General features: G+C 41.9%; 1 protein-coding gene across 1 annotated transcript in view; it reads left to right on the top strand.

The window, feature by feature from the left end:
- SYNE1 (spectrin repeat containing nuclear envelope protein 1) overlaps window positions 1–19,304 on the top strand; it is a 415,690-nt gene that overhangs the window by 98,808 nt on the left and 297,578 nt on the right. The window contains exons 32-40 of the mRNA XM_074990362.1: window positions 519–617; window positions 2,299–2,486; window positions 2,598–2,721; window positions 4,930–5,096; window positions 6,407–6,560; window positions 6,835–7,463; window positions 8,843–9,022; window positions 13,264–13,414; window positions 16,717–16,875. Coding sequence (XP_074846463.1) covers window positions 519–617; window positions 2,299–2,486; window positions 2,598–2,721; window positions 4,930–5,096; window positions 6,407–6,560; window positions 6,835–7,463; window positions 8,843–9,022; window positions 13,264–13,414; window positions 16,717–16,875 — 1,851 coding nt within the window. The remainder of the gene's footprint in view (window positions 1–518; window positions 618–2,298; window positions 2,487–2,597; window positions 2,722–4,929; window positions 5,097–6,406; window positions 6,561–6,834; window positions 7,464–8,842; window positions 9,023–13,263; window positions 13,415–16,716; window positions 16,876–19,304) is intronic.

Genomic DNA, 19,304 nt, shown 5'->3' on the forward strand with positions numbered 1-19,304 from the left:
GAATGTTTGTAGTTTCCCAATAGAACCCTAAAAACACACGCAGTCTCATATGACATTATACAAGAGTTTAAATGAAGGACTATTTTTATCTAGGTAAGCAGCTGTGAATCCTTCACTGGTAAATGTTGTTTAAAATTATTTAAAAGGTAATGAAATGGGCAACTAATACAGGGCCATACAGCATTCCATGCCTTTAAAATAGTACACAACAATTCTTATAGATGCTACAATCATAAATCAGGTCCATAAACTTGACATAAGAACTTATCCATCTTCGGTATCACATTGGAATTAATATTGTTTGCACAAAGCGTCCAGTCGTGCAAACTGTTTGAGCATCTCCTGAGAGGAGCTGAGTGCCCAAAACTGCTATTAATTTCAGGAAGCACAGAGTCAGGCCCTCAAACAGCAGTTGGCTCTGGATACTTAATGTATTAGCAAACATATCATTTCAAAATCTATCATTTAATTTGTTTTTGGTAGTTTTCTTAAACCTCCATTTTGTATGTATTTCATAGGTGCAGCAGGCTGTGTCTAGATTTGAAGCTAAAGTGGCTGAGCCAGTTACTTCATGTTTTTCATCAGCAGATACTTACAGAGTGCTTCAAGATCATATGGTAAAACATGCTCAGGATTGGCTGCTTGTATATTTGTTTAAAAATTGAGACAACCTGTTTCATAGTAACCTTCTTAGAGTAAACAGAAATAACTTGCAGCTGAGGGATTCATTTACCTCCATGGGTTATTGAGCAAGTGGGCCTAGGTAGGAGCATGCATCATTACACTTAGCAACCTCTGCCCTCCTATGCCTCTGAGGGGAGCAAACTAAAGGCACAGCTTTTAACTCTTCTCCAGCATTCGATATGAGACTCCTTGGGAAATATATAGAATCAGCACACGTCCCCAGACAGCTCGGTCCCACTATCAAGTGGGATTTGCTACAACACCTCCCCATCCTTTTAGAAGGACTTTCCCACCTTGGGGAGGAAGGGGGAACAGATAAAGGAGAGAAGCTGACCTTGAGAACTTTTAAATTCCTCTGTATTTTAAAACAGTGTAATAAATAGTAAGAAATGCACATAGTTGTGATTCGTCCTGCAGAGAAATTTCAAGAAAGGTTGTATTCCATTTGAGAAATCTGTGATTAGAAATGAATTTTCTTTGGTATAATTTTCCCTCTATCACTCTGACTTTCCACACTATACATGTATCAGACTGTAAAATTCAGATCTAGAACCAGACTTCTAGCTTCCAGAATGCTGGGGAAGAGGGGGGAGTTTCCAATTTATGTTTCAATTTTGTCCATTGTAAAGATCAGTGCCATTTTAGTAAAAAAAAAAAAAAAAAAAAAAGAAAAGAGAAAAAGAGCCAGTACTCAGCTAGCTACTTGCCCCTTTCGTTCCCCCATGGCTGGGACTGCTGAAGTGCCAGTACTCAGTACCAACAAGTACTGGTGAACACCCCCTTCCAAAAAATCAAATAAAAAGGACTGGCAAAGATCCGGATAATTTGCAAAATATGGATCTGGGTTCAAATTTCAAAAAAAGTCCAAAGTTATGAGGAGGTTCTTCCACATTTTTGATTCCCCTCTCTACATATTATATATATTACATACACATTCATCAGTACTTCTCTCTTATTTTCTTTAGGAAAATACTGCGAATACAAATCTCTGGTCAGAATACTCTTGCAGATATGCATGCATAATTCTTACTAAGGTCAATGGCAGCTCCTTACAAGGGCCATCTGCAAGGATTATCTGACCTCTTAAACTGAAAATAGCAGAGGTTTGATTAAGGAAAAATACTCAGTGCCTTTTACTGACGTGCTTACTTTGTTTTTTTTCCTAATATAAAGCAAAGTATCCTGCTTAGTAAGAAAAGGAGCTTTGGGCGGGGGACCTTTGTTGTGAGGTACGGAGGCACTGGAATCCTTTCTGTTAGGTCACAGAGTACCCACTCAGTAACTCCATGTGCTGCATATACTGTGTTTCTTTCAGCTGGATTTGTCCAGTGGATCTTGGTAGTTTTTGGTGCCCTGGCCAAGCCCCTGCCACTTCCTTGGCATGCATCACAAACAGCAGCATGGATCAAATCCAAGCACTTATGGAGTAGTGGTCCATGCCATTCAGGGACAGAAGAGTGCTTTAAGCATATGATTTAACCTTTAGCATATAGAGAAACCTTACCAATCCCATGGCCTCCTTTGAGCTCCTGCAGATGAAAAAAGAGTAGATTCATTGATATTACTGTGTGTTTATTCCTGTTGTGGCTTGTATTCCTTTATCTTCATCAACAGGATCTCTGCCAGGCTGCGGGGAAAATCAACAACACTATGACCTCCCTCTCAGCCTCTGCCCATAAGGTTGCCGACAAAGAAAAAGCTACTCAGGAGGTTACAGTGTTGCAGGAGAGGTATGAAAAGCTGCTAGAAAAAGCTAAGGACAAACAAACGGTTGTAGAGACTCTGTTAGCACAGTGGCAGAGGTGAGTAACCTGCTCTCCTTTATTTTGAAAAATACAGACACTTTTCTGCAGAGAGTCCAAGAGAACATGGCATGCTTGAGTCAGTAATTTTCTATGCCATGCTTTTGTTAGGCAAGAGAAGGAGCTCTCTATCTTCCTGACCTGGTTAGAGAGGTGTGAAACTGCAGCTAGACCTCCAGAGCAGTATGTTTCCGGTGACAGAGCCAAATTGGAAGGTGAACTACAGTCAATACAGGTAAATTTGGGGATTGCAATTTAGCTCAGAAGCTAGCCTGCTTTTAAGGACCGACTTTTCTGTAGTTTTATAGGAATGGATCTGCTCATTTGCCCTCTGACTAAAAGTGATTGGGGAAATTCACTCAACTGAAAGTGCTTACACTATTATCTATTTATTAATTTATTATCATAGGGTGAGTCTACATAGCAAAATTACTTTGCAGTAACAGTTGGTAGTCTGAAATAACTTTGTGAGCATCCACACAACTCAACTGCCATTTTGAAATAATTTTGAAATAGTGGATGGCTTCTTTTTAATTTGGTAAACCTCATTCTACAAGGTATAACGCCTATTTTGAAATAAGTATTTCAAAATAAGTATTTTGAAATTGGGGCTGTGTAGGCAGGGAAAAGGGGCTATTTCGAAATAGATTAATCTGAAATAACTTTGCTGTGTAAACAGTATTTCATATTAGAAGTGCTAGGAGCAGTGCGGCAGCAGCTCTAGTAGACACACTATTTTGGGGATAAATTTTGCTTATACCAGGCATCCAGGTCCGTGTCTACACTAGAAAGTTCTTTCAAAAAAACCTGGGCCTTTTCCAAAAGAGCCCATGGAGCATCTACACAGAAAATGCACTCTTTCAATCTGAAAGATTTGAAATTAAAAGAATGCAGCACTTTTTCCGGCAGCCCTGTTCCTCTCCCAGATGAGGAAGAGTGCTTTTTTCCAAAAGATTCTTTTGGAAAAAACGTGTGTAGACACTCAGGCCGTTTCTACACAGGCCTTCGGAAGCGGCATGCTAATACACAGAGAGAAAATTTTTGGGAAGAAAGGGTCTCCGGAAGGAGGACTTCCTTCTGGAAGCCCCCCCGGGGCCACGCTTCTACATGGTGTTTTGGAGTCCAGAAGAACGGTCTTCCGGACTCCAAATCACATGATGTTATGCTAATGAGGTGCATGGAATTTGCATCCACACCTCATTAGCATCTTTCGCTCCGAATATTAGCATGCCACTTCTGAAGGAAGTGGCCTGTGTAGAAATGGCCTCAAGGGGCCCTTCTTTTGAAAGAGCAGTCCTCATGGTGCTGGATTTTTTGATCCCTGTCCCGTTTTTTCGAAAGAGTGGGGGCTATGTGGATGCTCTGTATTGAAAGAGTGCATCAGTTTTTGATCTGCTTTTTTGTGTGTGGATGCACTCTTTTGAAAGGAGTATTTTGGAAGAGATCTTCCAGAAGAACTTGTTTTGAAAGATCACTGTAGTGTAGATGTAGCCCATGTAGTGTACACACATTGTTCTGGAATAACTCATTTTGGAATAATTCCAGTATAAGGTGTTTCAGATTAACTCTGTGGTGTAGACAATACCTATAGTGCCTAGGAGCCCTGCTTGTAGATTCAGTGGTAGACACTTTACAAACAGAGAAAACAGAAGAGTGTTTATGAAAGTGCAGGCAGAATTGGATTTAGTGATTAGTATATGCTGTTTTGTGGAGGTGGTTGCCACAAGATACCCTATTACCCGCCAGGGACTGAGGGGCTTAGGGTGCCTAACACAGGAGCCTTAAATGTATTTTTCTCATGTGTGAGAATACTTTTCAGAGAAAAAAGCATGTTAAAAATTTGCATTCAGAATGCAAGTGGTGATTTTGCAGCACTTCCACTGAGTTTTTTTAATGTAAAATTTCACACAGGTCTAAGGCATTTTTCTCCTGTGAACAAATGCTGTTTGTTCTCGTGGTCTAATGGGAAACTTTTGGGAAAAAAAGCAGCTCTCTTTTCACAGATCAGATGAGGTCATAATTTCATGTCAGCACTGAAGAGAAGAAGAGAATCAAGTGGTTTGTCTAGGTTCACGCCAAAATATGAAGATTTTTTTTTCCCCAGCTGTAGCGCAGATGACAAAAATTAAATTCTGGGCTAGAGTTTGCAGTCATTACTGATGTATGAGCACTCCTTCTCACAAGCAATTTCATTGTCTACTTGTTGGAATAAACGCTCATAAACATGAGAAAATGATTGCAAAACCTTGGTTTTGAAGAAGTATTGAACATATGCGGAATGCCTAGTTGTCGCAAATCCCAAACCACTCAAAGGATTTGGCTGGACTTTACTCGTGAGTCACAGGAGTGTGTTGGAGATCCCCAGCTGACACCAGTCTAGCATGTTTACTCTCATACTGTTATATTGTATTTACCCTTAAACGTGCAATTTACTGTTCCCCAGGATTTGCAGGCTGATATTACATCTCATGCTTCACTGTATACCAGCCTGTTAGAGTTAAACGAGTCACTGTTTGCTACAGCGTCCAAAGAAAGCATAAAAGCAATGAAACAAGATTTCGACAAGCTGGATGGGAGATGGAAAGCTTTACCACAGACTGTTAGAAAGAGGTGGGTGTTTCTGGGTGTTTCTAGCATGGTTAACAGTCTCAAAAACAGTAATCAATAATGCAGATGAAGAATGGTCTGCCTCAGTCACAGCTTTGCAGTGTGACCCTGGAAATGTTAGGTTTTAAGGGGCCTATGCTCACAGAAGTGGGGAGTGTGGGACTCCAACAGATCCAACATACTGTCTTTGTGGCATCATTCTTTCCCTAAACGCAATGCTTAGAATCTGTGTGGAAGGAGGAGGGTGGAGCACGAGAGGCAGGCAGTACCGTCCACACACAAATATCCTGGCATTTCCTTATGTGCATTAACTTACACTCATTTCCTGCTCAGTACAATGGCACCATCTTTTTGTGGTGAGGGACTAGGTCTAGCAGGTGGTGTGAGAAGCCCCTGCCATCTGAACTGTGTTCCCTGACAGCTGAGCACTTGGGTGGCCACCCAGGAGAGATTCAGCTGCCCCCCCGCCATCTGATTAGCAGAGTGCTCACCGCCTCCCACAGCTGGCAATGGGTATTTCTATTGCCGGTGCACATCTGCACATGTTTCGGTGCACATAACACATTTTTTTCCGCTACTGGAGGAAAAAAACTAGAGGGAACGCTGCCTGTGACCTCTGCAAGAACCATGCTCATCGAAGCTGTGAGCCAGAGTCCATGCAGATATTTTTGTCTCCATGGATTCCTCAAGATAAATGTGGATATCAAGTATCCCCTGATTTTGGGGCCTAAACATTTTACTTGTTCAGAGAAAATGTCAACCATCTAGAGAGAAATATTCATGGAATTCTTTAAGGGAAAGCTGACAGTATTTCTTATCCCATCTTCAGTCTTCTCCTGCATAGGAAATGCTATAGCAGTTTTTTCTTCCAGTTTAGTATGTGATGGCTTAATCGTGAGTACGCCTATGAAAGGATGAGCATATCTTTGGATTGCTTAACACCTTCCAGGATTGAGCCCAAAGTTCACTTGCCGGAATCAACTTTAAACAGAATTCAGAGGGGTAGCCGGGTTAGTCATTGCACCTTACAGAGTATATACTACTAATAAATTTGTAAGTCTCTAAGATGCCATAGGACTTCTTATCGTTTAAACAGAATTGTTATGTCTGAAAATTCAAGTTTAAAATCATGGGCATATTCTGGCAACCTTTGCTCCCGTGAGTTATTTTTTTCTTTCTTTCTTTCTTTCTTTTTGTTTATTTTACCTAGAATGTATTTTAACACAGTCTAATCAGTCGTGGGTTTGATTAATCAAAGTGACTCACTCACACTGAAAAGTTAACTTTTTTTTTTTAAACCTGTTATTCTATAGGATCAGTTTTCTTCAGTCTCTTGTTGCTGAGCATGGGGAGTTTGAGGAACTGCTCCTCAGTTTTTCAGAATGGATTAACCAGTTTCTTAGTGAATTGAAAGCCACTTCTGAGATAAACACAGCTGACCGACACTCAGCTGTATGCCGCAATAAGGTAAGGTCTCCAGTTGAAATATTCAAAAATATAAAGGAAAGCATCTTTTCCACAGTGCACTGCAAAGACCATGCAGCTAAAGCTATGATAAAGCTGATTGTCCCTGTCATAAACTTCACTTTTTTGATTGGGTTAATCCAAATCAGGAATGCAGCATTGTTCCTACTGTGTTCTATTTAGCTATACGTGTACTGATAAGCTTAATTTCTTTTATCAAGACTTCTCTCTGAACCTTTCCATGGAAAATCAGTTTGCTTCCTCTCTTTCTAAAAAGGAGCACTCAATGGAAGTGGAAAGCAAGAAACAGGAACTACAGAGTCTGAAGGAACACATAGAAAAGTTGTGTTCTTTTAGTCGCCCAGAGGACCACCACATGCTACAAGGCAAGGCTGAAGACTGCTTCCAGCTCTTCCAGGAGGCAAGTCAAATAACCAGCCGAAGACAAGAGGCTTTGAATCAGCTTGTGGTGTTTCTAGAAGTACATGTTGCTGCATCAAGTGGGCTCCATCACCTGAGGCAGACAGTAGAGAATACAGGAAACATGGATAAGGCTAAATCAGAACTGCTGGAGAGAGAACTGAGGGATGTTGTTCAAGATATTAACAAATTAGCATCTTCTGCAGTCAGTTTGGATGGAGCCCTTATCAAAGCCCAGTATCATCTCAGATATGGTGTTTCTGAGCAGAGGACGTCCTGTAGGGCTGTGGCTGATAATCTGTGCTTAGAACTAGAGTCAGTCCAAAATCTGTTGGGAACCAAGCAGAGTGAAGCAGAAGCCCTTGAAGGCTTGCAGAAGTCTTTCATGGAACGTAAGGAACAGTTGTTAAAGGGCATTGAAGACATTGAAGAAAGAGCTGACAAAGAAAGATTGAAGGAGCCAACACTTCAGGCGCTACAACAAAGGTAAAAACAAAAATCGGAGGACGTACTTTATCTTGATCTTTGGTGCTTTTTTTCTTGTATTTCAGGAATTTGATGTGTTGATTATTTAGACTATCCCATGATCATTTTATACCTAAAGCTAGATTCACTCCTGAGATAAAGGTCACACTCTGGCAAACTATGATTAGTAACAGAGAGAAAGCTGGGCTAGTCTATATACTATCAAAACAACAAAGCAATAAAGTAGCACTTTAAAGACTAACAAAATAATTTATTAGGTGAGCTTTCGTGGGACAAACCCACTTCTTCAGACCATAGCCATACCAGAACAGACTCAATATTTAAGGCACAGAGAACCAAAAACAGTAATCAAGGAGGACAAATCAGAAAAAAATTCTCAAGGTGAGCATATCAGAGAGTAGAGGGGTGCGGGGCGGATGGGAATCAAGAATTAGATTAAGCCAAGTATACAAAAGAGCCCCTATAATGACCCAGAAAATTTGCATCCCGGTTCAAACCACAAGTTAATGTGTCGAATTTAAATATAAAAGAGAGTTCAGGCTGCTGAATTCTCAGGTTCAGGGCCGCACCCCTCTACTCTCTGATTTGCTCACCTTGATCATTTTTGTTCTGATTTGTCAAACTTGATTACTATTTTTGGTTCTCTATGCCTTAAATATTGAGTCTGTTCTGGTCTGGCTATGGTCTGAAGAAGTGGGTCTGTCCCACGAAAGCTCACCTAATAAGTTATTTTGTTAGTCTTTAAAGTGCTACTTGACTGCTTTTTTGTCTTGCAAATTATATACAATCTTTGCATAATTCCAAAAAGGTAAGCAGTCTGGCAGAAGAGAGGGCCTCTCTAGAACACTTGGCAGATGTTCTGTTTCAGTACATCCCTCAGATCTCTTTCTCTGGAAAACCAGGTGGTGACATCCCTGTCCCTGAAAGTTGTACTTTCATAGAACCCCTACTATAAAGTGGCAGTACTAAAGTGCTAGCCCTCTGTTAGCATAGACACTGCAGTTATATTCCCATGTTAGCAGGGCATGAATGCAGCTCATTAACTGTAATAAACTGTCAAATTATAAAGGAGACTGACATAAAAGGATTCTACAATTCTTGAAGAATATTTCCAAGTGCACTTTGTCTGGGAAGTGAAGAGAGGGAGGCGTATGCATGTGAGAGTATAGAGGATTAGATTCTGATCTTAGTTTCAACAGCCTTAATCCAGTGTAACTTTGTCTTCAGTACTTTGTAGTTGCTCCAGATTCACATTGTTACATCTAAAGCCAAAAATTGACCCTCAGACATATTTTATATACAGTCTCTCCCATTCTTGTTCTCATGTCATTATCTGGGAAGCTAAGGAGTGAGTGTGTAACCATGCTTTTAATTTGCAGATTAAAGACTTTTAACCATCTAGAGGATGAACTGAATTCTCACGAGCATGAACTGCAGTGGTTGATGGACAAAGCAAAACAAATGGCCCAGAAGGATATAACATTAGCACCTGAAATTGACAAAGAGATAAATCGTTTGGAAGCTACGTGGGCGGATACCAAAAAACTAATCAATGAAAAGTAAGTAGATTTTGGATAAAATTAAAATTAGAAAGAAGGAGTACTTTTCCTTGGGCAGAAGAAGAAAGCTCTGGTATTGTGTTTGAAAATTATTTATTTTTCTGCATCAATTCCAATTAACAATCAGGTAGGGTTTGATATTTTAAAAAAGGTCTCTACAAGCATAATTTAATTAATAAATCCATGTTAATTATGTATTTTTGTGCATGTCTGAACTTACCACATGGCTGGAAAGATAAGAAATCTCCATTAAGACTACATGATTGCTATCAGAGGGGTAGCCGTGTAAGTATGTATCCGCAAAAACAGTGAGAAGTCCTGTGGCACCTTATAGACTTACATATTTATTGGGGAAAAAAGCAGGCAGGTAGCACTTTAAAGACAAAAGAATAATTTATTAGCTTTCGTGGGGCAGACCCACTTCTTCAGCTCATCACCTAATAAATTATTTTGTTAGTCTTGGAAGTGTTACATGACTGCTTTTTTGTTTTGTTAGGATACAGACTAACACGTCTACTTCTGTGTTACTATTTACTGGAGCATAAGCTTTCGTGGTCAAAGACCCACTTTGTCAGATGATTACTATGTAATGGAATTTAATTAATGTACTATTTCCCTGTATGCTGCCTCTGCAACATGCTAATTTTCTACTGTCTTGAAACTACACCTGAGCTTAAGTTTCCATAATGTCTGCAGGTAGAAACATCCTGTAGGCAGTCAGCCCAGCTGCAGACTATGTTTTGAGTAAAATAATAACTCATGCTTTTTGTTAGATTATGCTTAGTGGAGCATATGGGGGACTATCTGTCCATATAAATGCATTTTCTTGATATCTATCTGTCTCTCTATCTAGCTCAAGAAAATGTTTTAACTGTATTTACATTCAGTTGGAAAGAAAATTAACATTCTTTACAGTTTTTTGTTGGGATTTTTTTGTTGTTGAAATAAACAGTAGGCTCTTTCAATCATGGCTCTGGGTTATACTATAACATTCTTCTCTCTCTTTAGTACTGACACTCTTCCAAATGTGTATACATGCTGGCACTTGGACAACCTGTGTGTATTTCACTTTTATAGATTTCCTCCTTTGCCAGTCCCTTTATCACTGTTACCACCAACAGGTGTTATATTCATGTAAATTCACTCTGTTTTCCCAAGAGCTACCTGGTAACAAGGTGTGCAGGTTTGAAGGAAGGAAAGGAGAAGGAGAACTCTATTTACCAGGCTTTCATTCCTATTTTGTCGAGGTCACTACCTGTTCCTCATTTTTTTATTTTATGGGCTGCAAAGGTGTGGATAAGGTGGGGGCAGCTCACTTTCCGTTGTGGGGTGCTGGGGAGAATGAGACAGGAGAGAGGAGAATAGTGAGACCTAAGCACATGAAGCATTGTAGTAAGCCTGGGGAGCAGGAGGATTTTGGGGTTTCAGGGGAAGGTGGGATAGCTGCTTAACCAGAGGAGAGGGAAGATTCAGTGACAGTGGGGAGGCTGGGCATCGGAGTAAGAAGAGGCCTCCAGGTGGGTGCTCTGTCTGAGGAATGAGAAAAGTTATAAAGACTCGGGATCCTTGTCAGTGGGGAGCCAGCTCCAGGTTAAGAGGGAGGTTTGTGTCTCTCTCTCTCTCTTTCTCTCTCTCTCTCTTGCTGGAGGTGTTGCTCCCAGTGCTGTCCTCCCACTTCCTTCCTGCTCCTGCTTCACCAGATGCACCAACTGCTCCATGTCCTGATCTCACTTCTAGTCCCAGCAGCCCTGAAGCCCCACCCAGCCAGAGTGCATAAAAGTGTTCACATAAGAATGACAGGCAGGGGTGGAAATATAGATTTGCAGCCATATTATTTCCATTGTGGGGGCACAAGTCCCACTGCCCTCTAGTTCTTCCTCTCCTGAATATTTCACATAGGATGTGTCAGAGGCAAACCACCACACAGGAGCTGAAAACGCCATATCTATATAAAGCCATATCTACTTGCTCGTTAATGAAAGTTGTACCTCCCTAGTTTGGCACTCGTGCAAGGAGCTGACCAGTCCCGAATCAGGGAATTAGCTGGACCAGGGAAGGTCAGTGCCAGTCCTTCTGGTGCTGCCGGCCGTGGGGCTTATCTCCAGTAGCAGCAGAGGGGCCGGCATTGGCTGAGTGGGGACAGGGAGGACACTTGGGCAAAGAGGCAAGGTGCCTGCAGAGCCCATGCCCTGGGAGCCAGGAGGGCAGCTCTTCAGGACTCTGTAGGCAGCCTGCCTCTTCCCCTGAGCCTTCTCCCATCCCTGCTCCTCTCCCTTCCTCTCTCCCTGAGCCTGACCACCACAAATGAGCTATTCGCAGTGCTCTGGAAGATCTGAGAGGGTGGTTGAGGAGTTGCTAAGTGCAGGACTCAGCTTTTTCCCCGAGTGCCCGGGAGCACCCACAGGGTCAGACCACAGATGTTGCTCGACGAGAGAAGTCTGGATGACAGAGGTCCAGACTGTTAAGAATAATAGTGCATATATGTTCAAAACAATGACTAGACAATACCTATCTAATGCCCATAATATCCCTTTGTGGAAGTATATTTATTCCTGCTTTACATACGGAGAAATTGAGTCACAACAGCAACATGACCTACCCAAGGACACACAACACGTAACAAATCAGTGGTAGAGCCAAGGATAAAATACAGTAGGGTCTCACCATTCACAAGTGCCACATTCAAGAATTCAATTATTCACAAGTGGCCTTGCTTCCCCGGGGCCCTGGGCTGGGAGCGCCGGCAGCTGTGGCTTCCCCGGGGCTCCAGGGCAGGAGCGTTGGTGGCAGCCACTGCTTTCCCGAGCTCCGGGGCAGGAAGCACCCATGCTGCCACTTCCTGGGGCTCCAAGCCCCCTCCTTCCCACCCCACATTCATGAAAATCAACATCTGCAAGTGTTCTGAACCCAGACCCCTCTTGAATATTGAGACCCTGCTGTATGCGGTTTTCACAGTTATGTAACCGTACAGGATTATTTAGCCCCCTTTAACTCACTCAATACAGCCCTGCTACAACAGCGAGGAAAAATTATTTGGTGGCTATGGCACTAGACTGGGATTCAGGAGACATGGGTTGAACTCCCTGTTGTGTCAGACTTCATATATGATCTTGTTAAATCATTTAGTCCACTGAGTGCCTGAGATGATAACACTTCCCTATCTCACAAGGGTGTTCTCAGGATAAATACAAAACCAGATTGTGAGTTGCTAGGATACGATGATAATGGAAACTGTAAGTGCCTGGAAATCAATTTTATAGTGAGTCCTTTCTGACCAGAAGAAATGTCATTGTAAATCTTGGTGTTTAAAAAGTATGATTGTTTTCCTTTAAGCCCGTGGAGACCTCATTGTGCAGGATTATTGCACAGGTGTGTTTCTGAGAAGGAGAAGAACTCAGAAGTGACCATCTTTCACACTTGGCCACCTGTGGCTCTCACATTCCTTTTGTCAGTGGAACACTGTTTAAATAAAGTCAATTACATACAGGAAATATGGGCATCCTGTTCTGTCTGACTCCTCAGGAAGAGCCTGAATTGATTGGCAGCTACTGCTGAGCCTGAAGATCCCTGTCTAGGCAGGGAAATCTGAAATAAAATCATAAAATCTGGCTTAAGCAGCAAATTGTTTCCACTTCCAGGTGAATGGTCTCAAGCCCAAGGGATTCAAAACAATATTATAAACTTAAGAAAGGAAATATTTTCACTGAAAAATCATGGAGGCCAGACACATATCCCTTTTCATCAGCTTTCACTTCTACTTTTTCCTTTTTGAACCTGGAAGCTTGAAATCCATCACTGAATTTAATTCAGTTGATACAAGAGGTGGAAAATGCGTATTCAGAAACCAACTAAGTTACATGTCACGATGGTTTTCAGACAGCATGGTCCAGTGAGTAAGTCACTGAACTTGAAATTAAGAAACCTGGGTTATATTACCAGCTCTGACCTGCTGCGTTGCCTTTGGCAAGTCACTTCGTTCAGATACTCCACTGGTACAATGGCAGTTAGCTGCCCCCTCCCCCCACCCCTTTTTTGTGAATTGTTTTGAGATTGAGGAATCAAGAGTGTTGTATAAGCAATAAGGATGAGTATGTACATAACCATACAAATCATGCCCCTTTATCATTCTAACCTGATTCCCCAGGGCCACTCTGCATGACGGTCTCTCTGTGTCACAGCCCCTGACTTCACAAATGTCGGAATGCACACCATTCTTTCAACATGCCTGTTTTCCATTGCAGACAGGAACAGTGCTGCATCCTCATTGATCTGATGAAAGACTATCAGAGTTTGAAATCAGCAGTAACTAAAGTCATAGATAGTGCTGACAGTGTGAGTGTGACCAAATCCATTTTAAAGGATCAGGAGGACATCAAAAGGGCTTTATCAAAGGTAGTTCAAACGCTTTCATTTAAAATTACTGAATGGATTGTTGGTTTCAATAAATTTGGTGAATCACCTCTTTTTATGTTCAAAGAGAAGTTTGTTTTATCCTTGCTTGAAGTTCATTGGACTTCTACTGGGTGTCAGATCGTCACCTACTGAAATCAGTGGTAAATCTCCCATTGATTTTGATGGGGGCAGAATTTGGCTGTTACTGTGCTCTCAGCACATTTTTCAAAAAAACTTTTCAATTTGCATGCCTTTGTTTTTCTGTTAAGTATATTTTATATTCTTTTTGTGGTTTTAATTGCATATTTGTGTGCAAGGAGAAGTTGTGCATAGATATTACAGATGCATAGTCTACTCAAAAGTATAGAGGAAGAAACCGCCAGTTAACATGTTTCTAATACTTTGGCATAATAATCTCTTAGGTAATTTTCGTTCAGCTGAAAACAAAACGAAAGCACAAGCTGATCACTGAACTTTGGTCTCTTCTCTTTGGTCGTTCATGCTGCATCAGCAAATTAGCCTTTGCTTCTTAAAACTTGACACATTCTAGCTGTATCTACATGGCCCCTCCTTTTTGGAAGGGGCATGCAAATGAGACATGTATTTAACTATCTTGTGCCTCATTTGCATCTTCCTGTGTGATCTGGCTTCCAGAAGAGTCATTTCTGGAAGCCAAAGCAGCAGTGTGGACAGGGTTCCTTGGAAAGGAAACCCCAATTTTCAAAAGCAACCTTCTCCCTGAAAAAAATTAGGAAGAAGGGTACTTTCAAAAAGGGGGTTTCCTTTTGAAGGAACCCCGTCCACACAGCTGCTTTGGCTTCCGGAAATGGCTCTTCCATAAGCCAGATCACATGGGAATATTCAGATGAGGTGCAAAATATTTAAATCCACACTTCATTTGCATTTCTGATCAGTGGCATTTGCATGCCTCTCCCTAAAGGAAGGGGCTGTGTAGATGCAGCTTCTCTGTCTCCTTTCCCCAGAAATGGGATTACTTTATCCATATTAGTTACTTTGATATAGTACTGGACACCGAAAAATGTCAAGGGCTTTGCTTCCTCGTATTCCATACACTGCTTGATTACATTTATTATATTTCCAAATTCTGCTGGCCTGAACTCACGCTTAATACAACCTGTCTTCTGAGTAAGTTTTGAGGTAAACTCCTCCATTCCTTAAAAAGTGTTAATTTTGGTTGGGAAGCCTGTAGTGGGCATATTGCAGGATCCTCCTTAATATAAACAGTCAACACCATAAAACATGTAGTACTAAAATATGCCTCTTTTTTGGCAAAGTTTTATAAAAAACATAACAACCAGAATTATAATTAAGTTAATCATCATGTTAAAGTGAAGCATTCTAAATTATAGTGCAACAATGTTTATTTCACAAAGGGTTCTTTTATTTCTTTGCGGTTTATTTTGATTTTGCTGGTAACATTTTGTAATATAACCCTTATGACAATGACCTCTTGTCAACACTGGCCACAAGAATGTATGCAGGAGTATGCAAGATCTGTCATATTCTTATGCCAGTGTGAATTAATCCTCACTTGCAGAACATTTGGCATTCACATCTGCCTGAGGCTCTCAAAGGACTTTTCAAACATTAGTGAATTATGCTGCATGACTGTTGTGTGTTACTGTTCTCCCCATTTTAGAGGTGAGAAAATGGAGGCTTGGAAAGTTTGTAAATTATTATCCCAAGGTCCCACAGCAAGTTATTGCAGAGTGACAAAACAACCCACATATTGTTGCTACCTCTCATAGGCCGTTTCTACACAGGCCACTACCTTTGGAAGTGGCATGCTAATACACGGAGCGAAAGATGCTAATGAGGTGCAGATGCAAATTCCCCGTGCCTCATTAGCGTAACATCATGTGATTTGGAGTCGGGAAGACCGTTCGTCTGGACTCCAAAATGCCATGTAGAAGCATAGCCCCCTGGGGGCTTCCAGAAGGACATGCTTCTTCCAGAGGCCCCTTCTTCCCAAAAATTTTCGGGCAGAAGGGGCCTCCGGAAGAAGGACTTCTTTCCAGAAGCACCCCCCCCGGGGCCATGCTTCTACACGGCGTTTTGGAGTCCAGAAGAACGATATTCCGGACTCCAAATCACATGATGTTATGCTAATGAGGCCTGGGGAATTTGCATCCGTGCCTCATTAGCATCTCTCACTCCATGTATTAGCATGCCACTTCCGAAGGAAGTGGCCTGTGTAGAAACGGCCACACAGTCTATGGCCAGAAATGGTCATCAGAATCACTTGTCTGACATTCCGCTTATCCCAGGCCACAGAGGCTACGTCTACACGTGCACGCTACATTGAAGTAGCGTATTTCGATGTAGCGACATTGAAATAGTCTATTTCGAGGAATAACATCTACATGTCCTCCAGGGCTGGCAACGTCAACGTTCAACTTCGACATTGGGCAGCACCACATCGAAATAGGCGCTGCGAGGGAATGTCTACACGCCAAAGTAGCACACATCGAAATAAGGGTGCCAGGAACAGCTGCAGACAGGGTCACAGGGCGGACTCAACAGCAAGCCGCTCCCTTAAAGGGCCCCTCCCAGACACAGTTGCACTAAACAACACAAGATCCACAGAGCTGACAACTGGTTGCAGACCCTGTGCATGCAGCATGGATCCCCAGCTGCAGCAGCAGCAGCAGCCAGAAGCCCTGGGCTAAGGGCTGCTGCACACGGTGACCATAGAGCCCTGCAGGGGCTGGAGAGAGAGCGTCTCTCAACCCCTCAGCTGATGGCCACCATGGCGGACCCCGCTATTTCGATGTTGCGGGACGCAGATTGTCTACACGTGCCCTACTTTGACGTTCAACTTCGAAGTAGGGCGCTATTCCCATCCCCTCATGGGGTTAGCGACTTCGACGTCTCGCCGCCTAACGTCGATTTCAACTTCAAAATAGCACCCAACACGTGTAGCCGTGACAGGCGCTATTTCGAAGTTGGCGCCGCTACTTTGAAGTAGTGTGCACGTGTAGACACGGCCAGAATCTCACTCAGCCGTTCCTGTGATAGGCCCATAACCTCATAGTGCATAAACAATGTACTTTAATTTGTCAGGACATTAATTTCTTTTTCCACTTATTCCAAGAACTACAGATTGCCTGGTCTTTAGTGACATTGACAACTATTAGCAAGGAACTAGAATAAATATAGAACACATTCAATATGCTCACTGAGTTTAGGACTCTAGAGGTGGATGGCTGGGGAGCTTGTTTTTTAATTAATTAATTAATTAGTTGTGACTGCATTAAACAAGTAAACATTTATGTTCACAGCATGAAGCTGTCAAGAACGAGCTAAATGACAGTCAGAAAGAGTTGGATGCCTTCACTAACAAAGGAAAACACTTGCTAGCAGAGCTGAAGAGAATTCAGAATTGTGATCCCATGCTGATGAAAACAGATATGGACAGTACTGTGGACAAATGGCTGGATGTAAGGACAATAAATGATGTTTTCTTTATAGGAAAGACTCGGTCTACTATCCAAGAATAGGTTGCAATGCATTTACTTCTCTTAGAAACTGTAATTTTTTTCTTTTAAACTAAATGTGATTTTCAAATGACTCTCAGAAGACTAAGTCATGAGTATTTTGGGAATGTTTTGTACCTACAAGCATGTGATCAGATATAGATATATCTATATCAGATATATTTGCTATATTTAAAAAGCATTTTATGAGGAACTGAAGATTTGAACGTAATTTACTCTAAACTAAACTAGTGCACATTTCTCTTGTTTGAAGTATGTATATATTTGGACCAGATCCTCAGCTGCTATAAGTCAGTGAGGCTCCATGAAAGTCAACACAAGTATTCTGCATTACCTGGTGTATGTGGCCTATAGTATATTAGGAAATGGAGTATTTTAAGATTTCATATCTGTAGAATTTTATTTGCATATGTGTATATTGTGTAGTAGAGATACATCAGTTTTGAAAATGATAGCTTACTGACTATCGAGTGGTTACTTTCCTTACAGGTTTATTAAAAACATTAGAGTAAGCAATTCCAAGCCCCAAGGCAGAGCAATCAATGGGCCCTCTATGACACAGTCCACAAGACATTTGGACAATGCTGCGCCTGCACTGCTGACACCTGGCAAACTGCTGCTGGCTGCACTGCAGGCCTGTTCCCTATTTTACTCATCCCATGAGCAATAAATTTTATGTGCATAGAGGTATGTGCAGATGTGCACCACAATATATGTATTTTAGAAAGTTACCAGAAGGATAATTACTCCAGCCAGAACAGGTTGGATATTTTAGAGCTCATTTCTCAATTAATTACATTTAATGCTTAAGAGAAATAAAAAATACAAAATTTATAAACCAGTCAAAACAATAAACACACTTTAAAAGAATAAAATTGCGTAGATAAAACATGCATTGCAGGAAGTACCAATAAGTAATAGCAATAATGCAAGTATGTGTTGGGAGGTCAGTGTGAAAGAATCTCTGTGTGTGAGACAGCCAGGCAGCATAGTATATTTGTGAAAGGCAGACAGAACACAGAGAGAGAGACACTGGGCTGGTTGCTGGGGAAATCAAGCAAGGCAGGCAGGCAGCTCTGCCGAGTCTTTATGCAGCAAGTTCTGTCCATCTCGAATCTCTCTGAGCATCTGTGTCTATACCCTCTCCCCTTTTAAGACCTGGGGTAGAGAGGCAATTCTGCCTACAGAACTCCCCCTCCTGCTCTCTGCACAGCTAGAATGAGGTCCCTAGAGCAGCTGCTGCCAGATGGAGCGACATGGGGGAAAGACACCTGAATACATACTGTTGATTCTGATCTGCTAACCAGCAGGCAGCACTTGAATTGTTCCTGTGTGGCTGGAGCCCCTAGGCTATTTTAAGTGGTCCAGGCCCCTGGACAATTGCCTCTTTTGCTCCTCCATTCATCAGCAGGCCTGATTGGAATAACCTAGTTTGTTTAGAGTAAAATTTGGTCATGTGTCACCATTTTCTCTTTGTTCTAACCTTCTCACTGCAATAGTGCCTTGACTTGACTTAAACCCTTGTACTCCGAGTGGAGTGTAGGTCATCTACAAGTCTCCCCCATTTCACTCTCTTGGCACAGAACTTCTAGCTGACTCCAAGAGTACCCCAGTTGTTGTCTGTCAAGCTCAGCAGATCTCCTTGTTGTCCAAGGTCTTCCTCTTTTACATTTTGTTTGCGGGTTCCATTTGTGAACATGACAGATTGTGCTGGATGATGGTTCTCTGAGAGTGTGGCCTAGTCATCCCCACTTTCTTCTCCTGATTTGAATGTTAAGTGGTTCTTGTGCTGCTCTGTTCCAAAGCTCTTCATTTGTGACCAAGTTTTGTCATTTGGTGTAAAGGATGTACCTCAGGCATCTGTTTATGAATAGCTGTAGCCTTGGTGATTTGAAGTCTTTTTAGTATGCCAGATTTCACATCCATACAAGAGCACACTCTTCACATTTATGTTGAAGATCCGCAGTTTCATCTTCACAGATATTGTTTGTGAAGTGCATATGGGATGAAGAGTCTTGAATGCAGCTGTTGCTTTCCCTATCCTAGCACTGAAACCCTTGACTGTTCCTCTGTTTCTGTCCATAATACTTCCCAAGCAGGTGAACTGTTCCACATCTTCCAGGTCATCCCTCCCAGTATGATGGTGTTGTTGTTGGACTGATTGATCCTCATTGTCTTGGTCTTTCAGTTGTTAATGCTCAGTCAGTCCAGTCAGCGAAGCCACTTTGTCTAGTGTTGTGACTTTTTCTTCCATGCTTTTATGTTGGTGTGAAAGGAGGATGACTTCGTCAGCAAAATCAATGCCCTCTAGCTTTTTGAGAGGTGTCCACTGAATGCCCTGTTGTCCTGCTCATAATCCAGTCTGTTGTGAT

This window comes from Carettochelys insculpta, chromosome 3 (assembly GCF_033958435.1).
Source record: "Carettochelys insculpta isolate YL-2023 chromosome 3, ASM3395843v1, whole genome shotgun sequence".
NCBI lineage: Eukaryota > Metazoa > Chordata > Testudines > Carettochelyidae > Carettochelys > Carettochelys insculpta.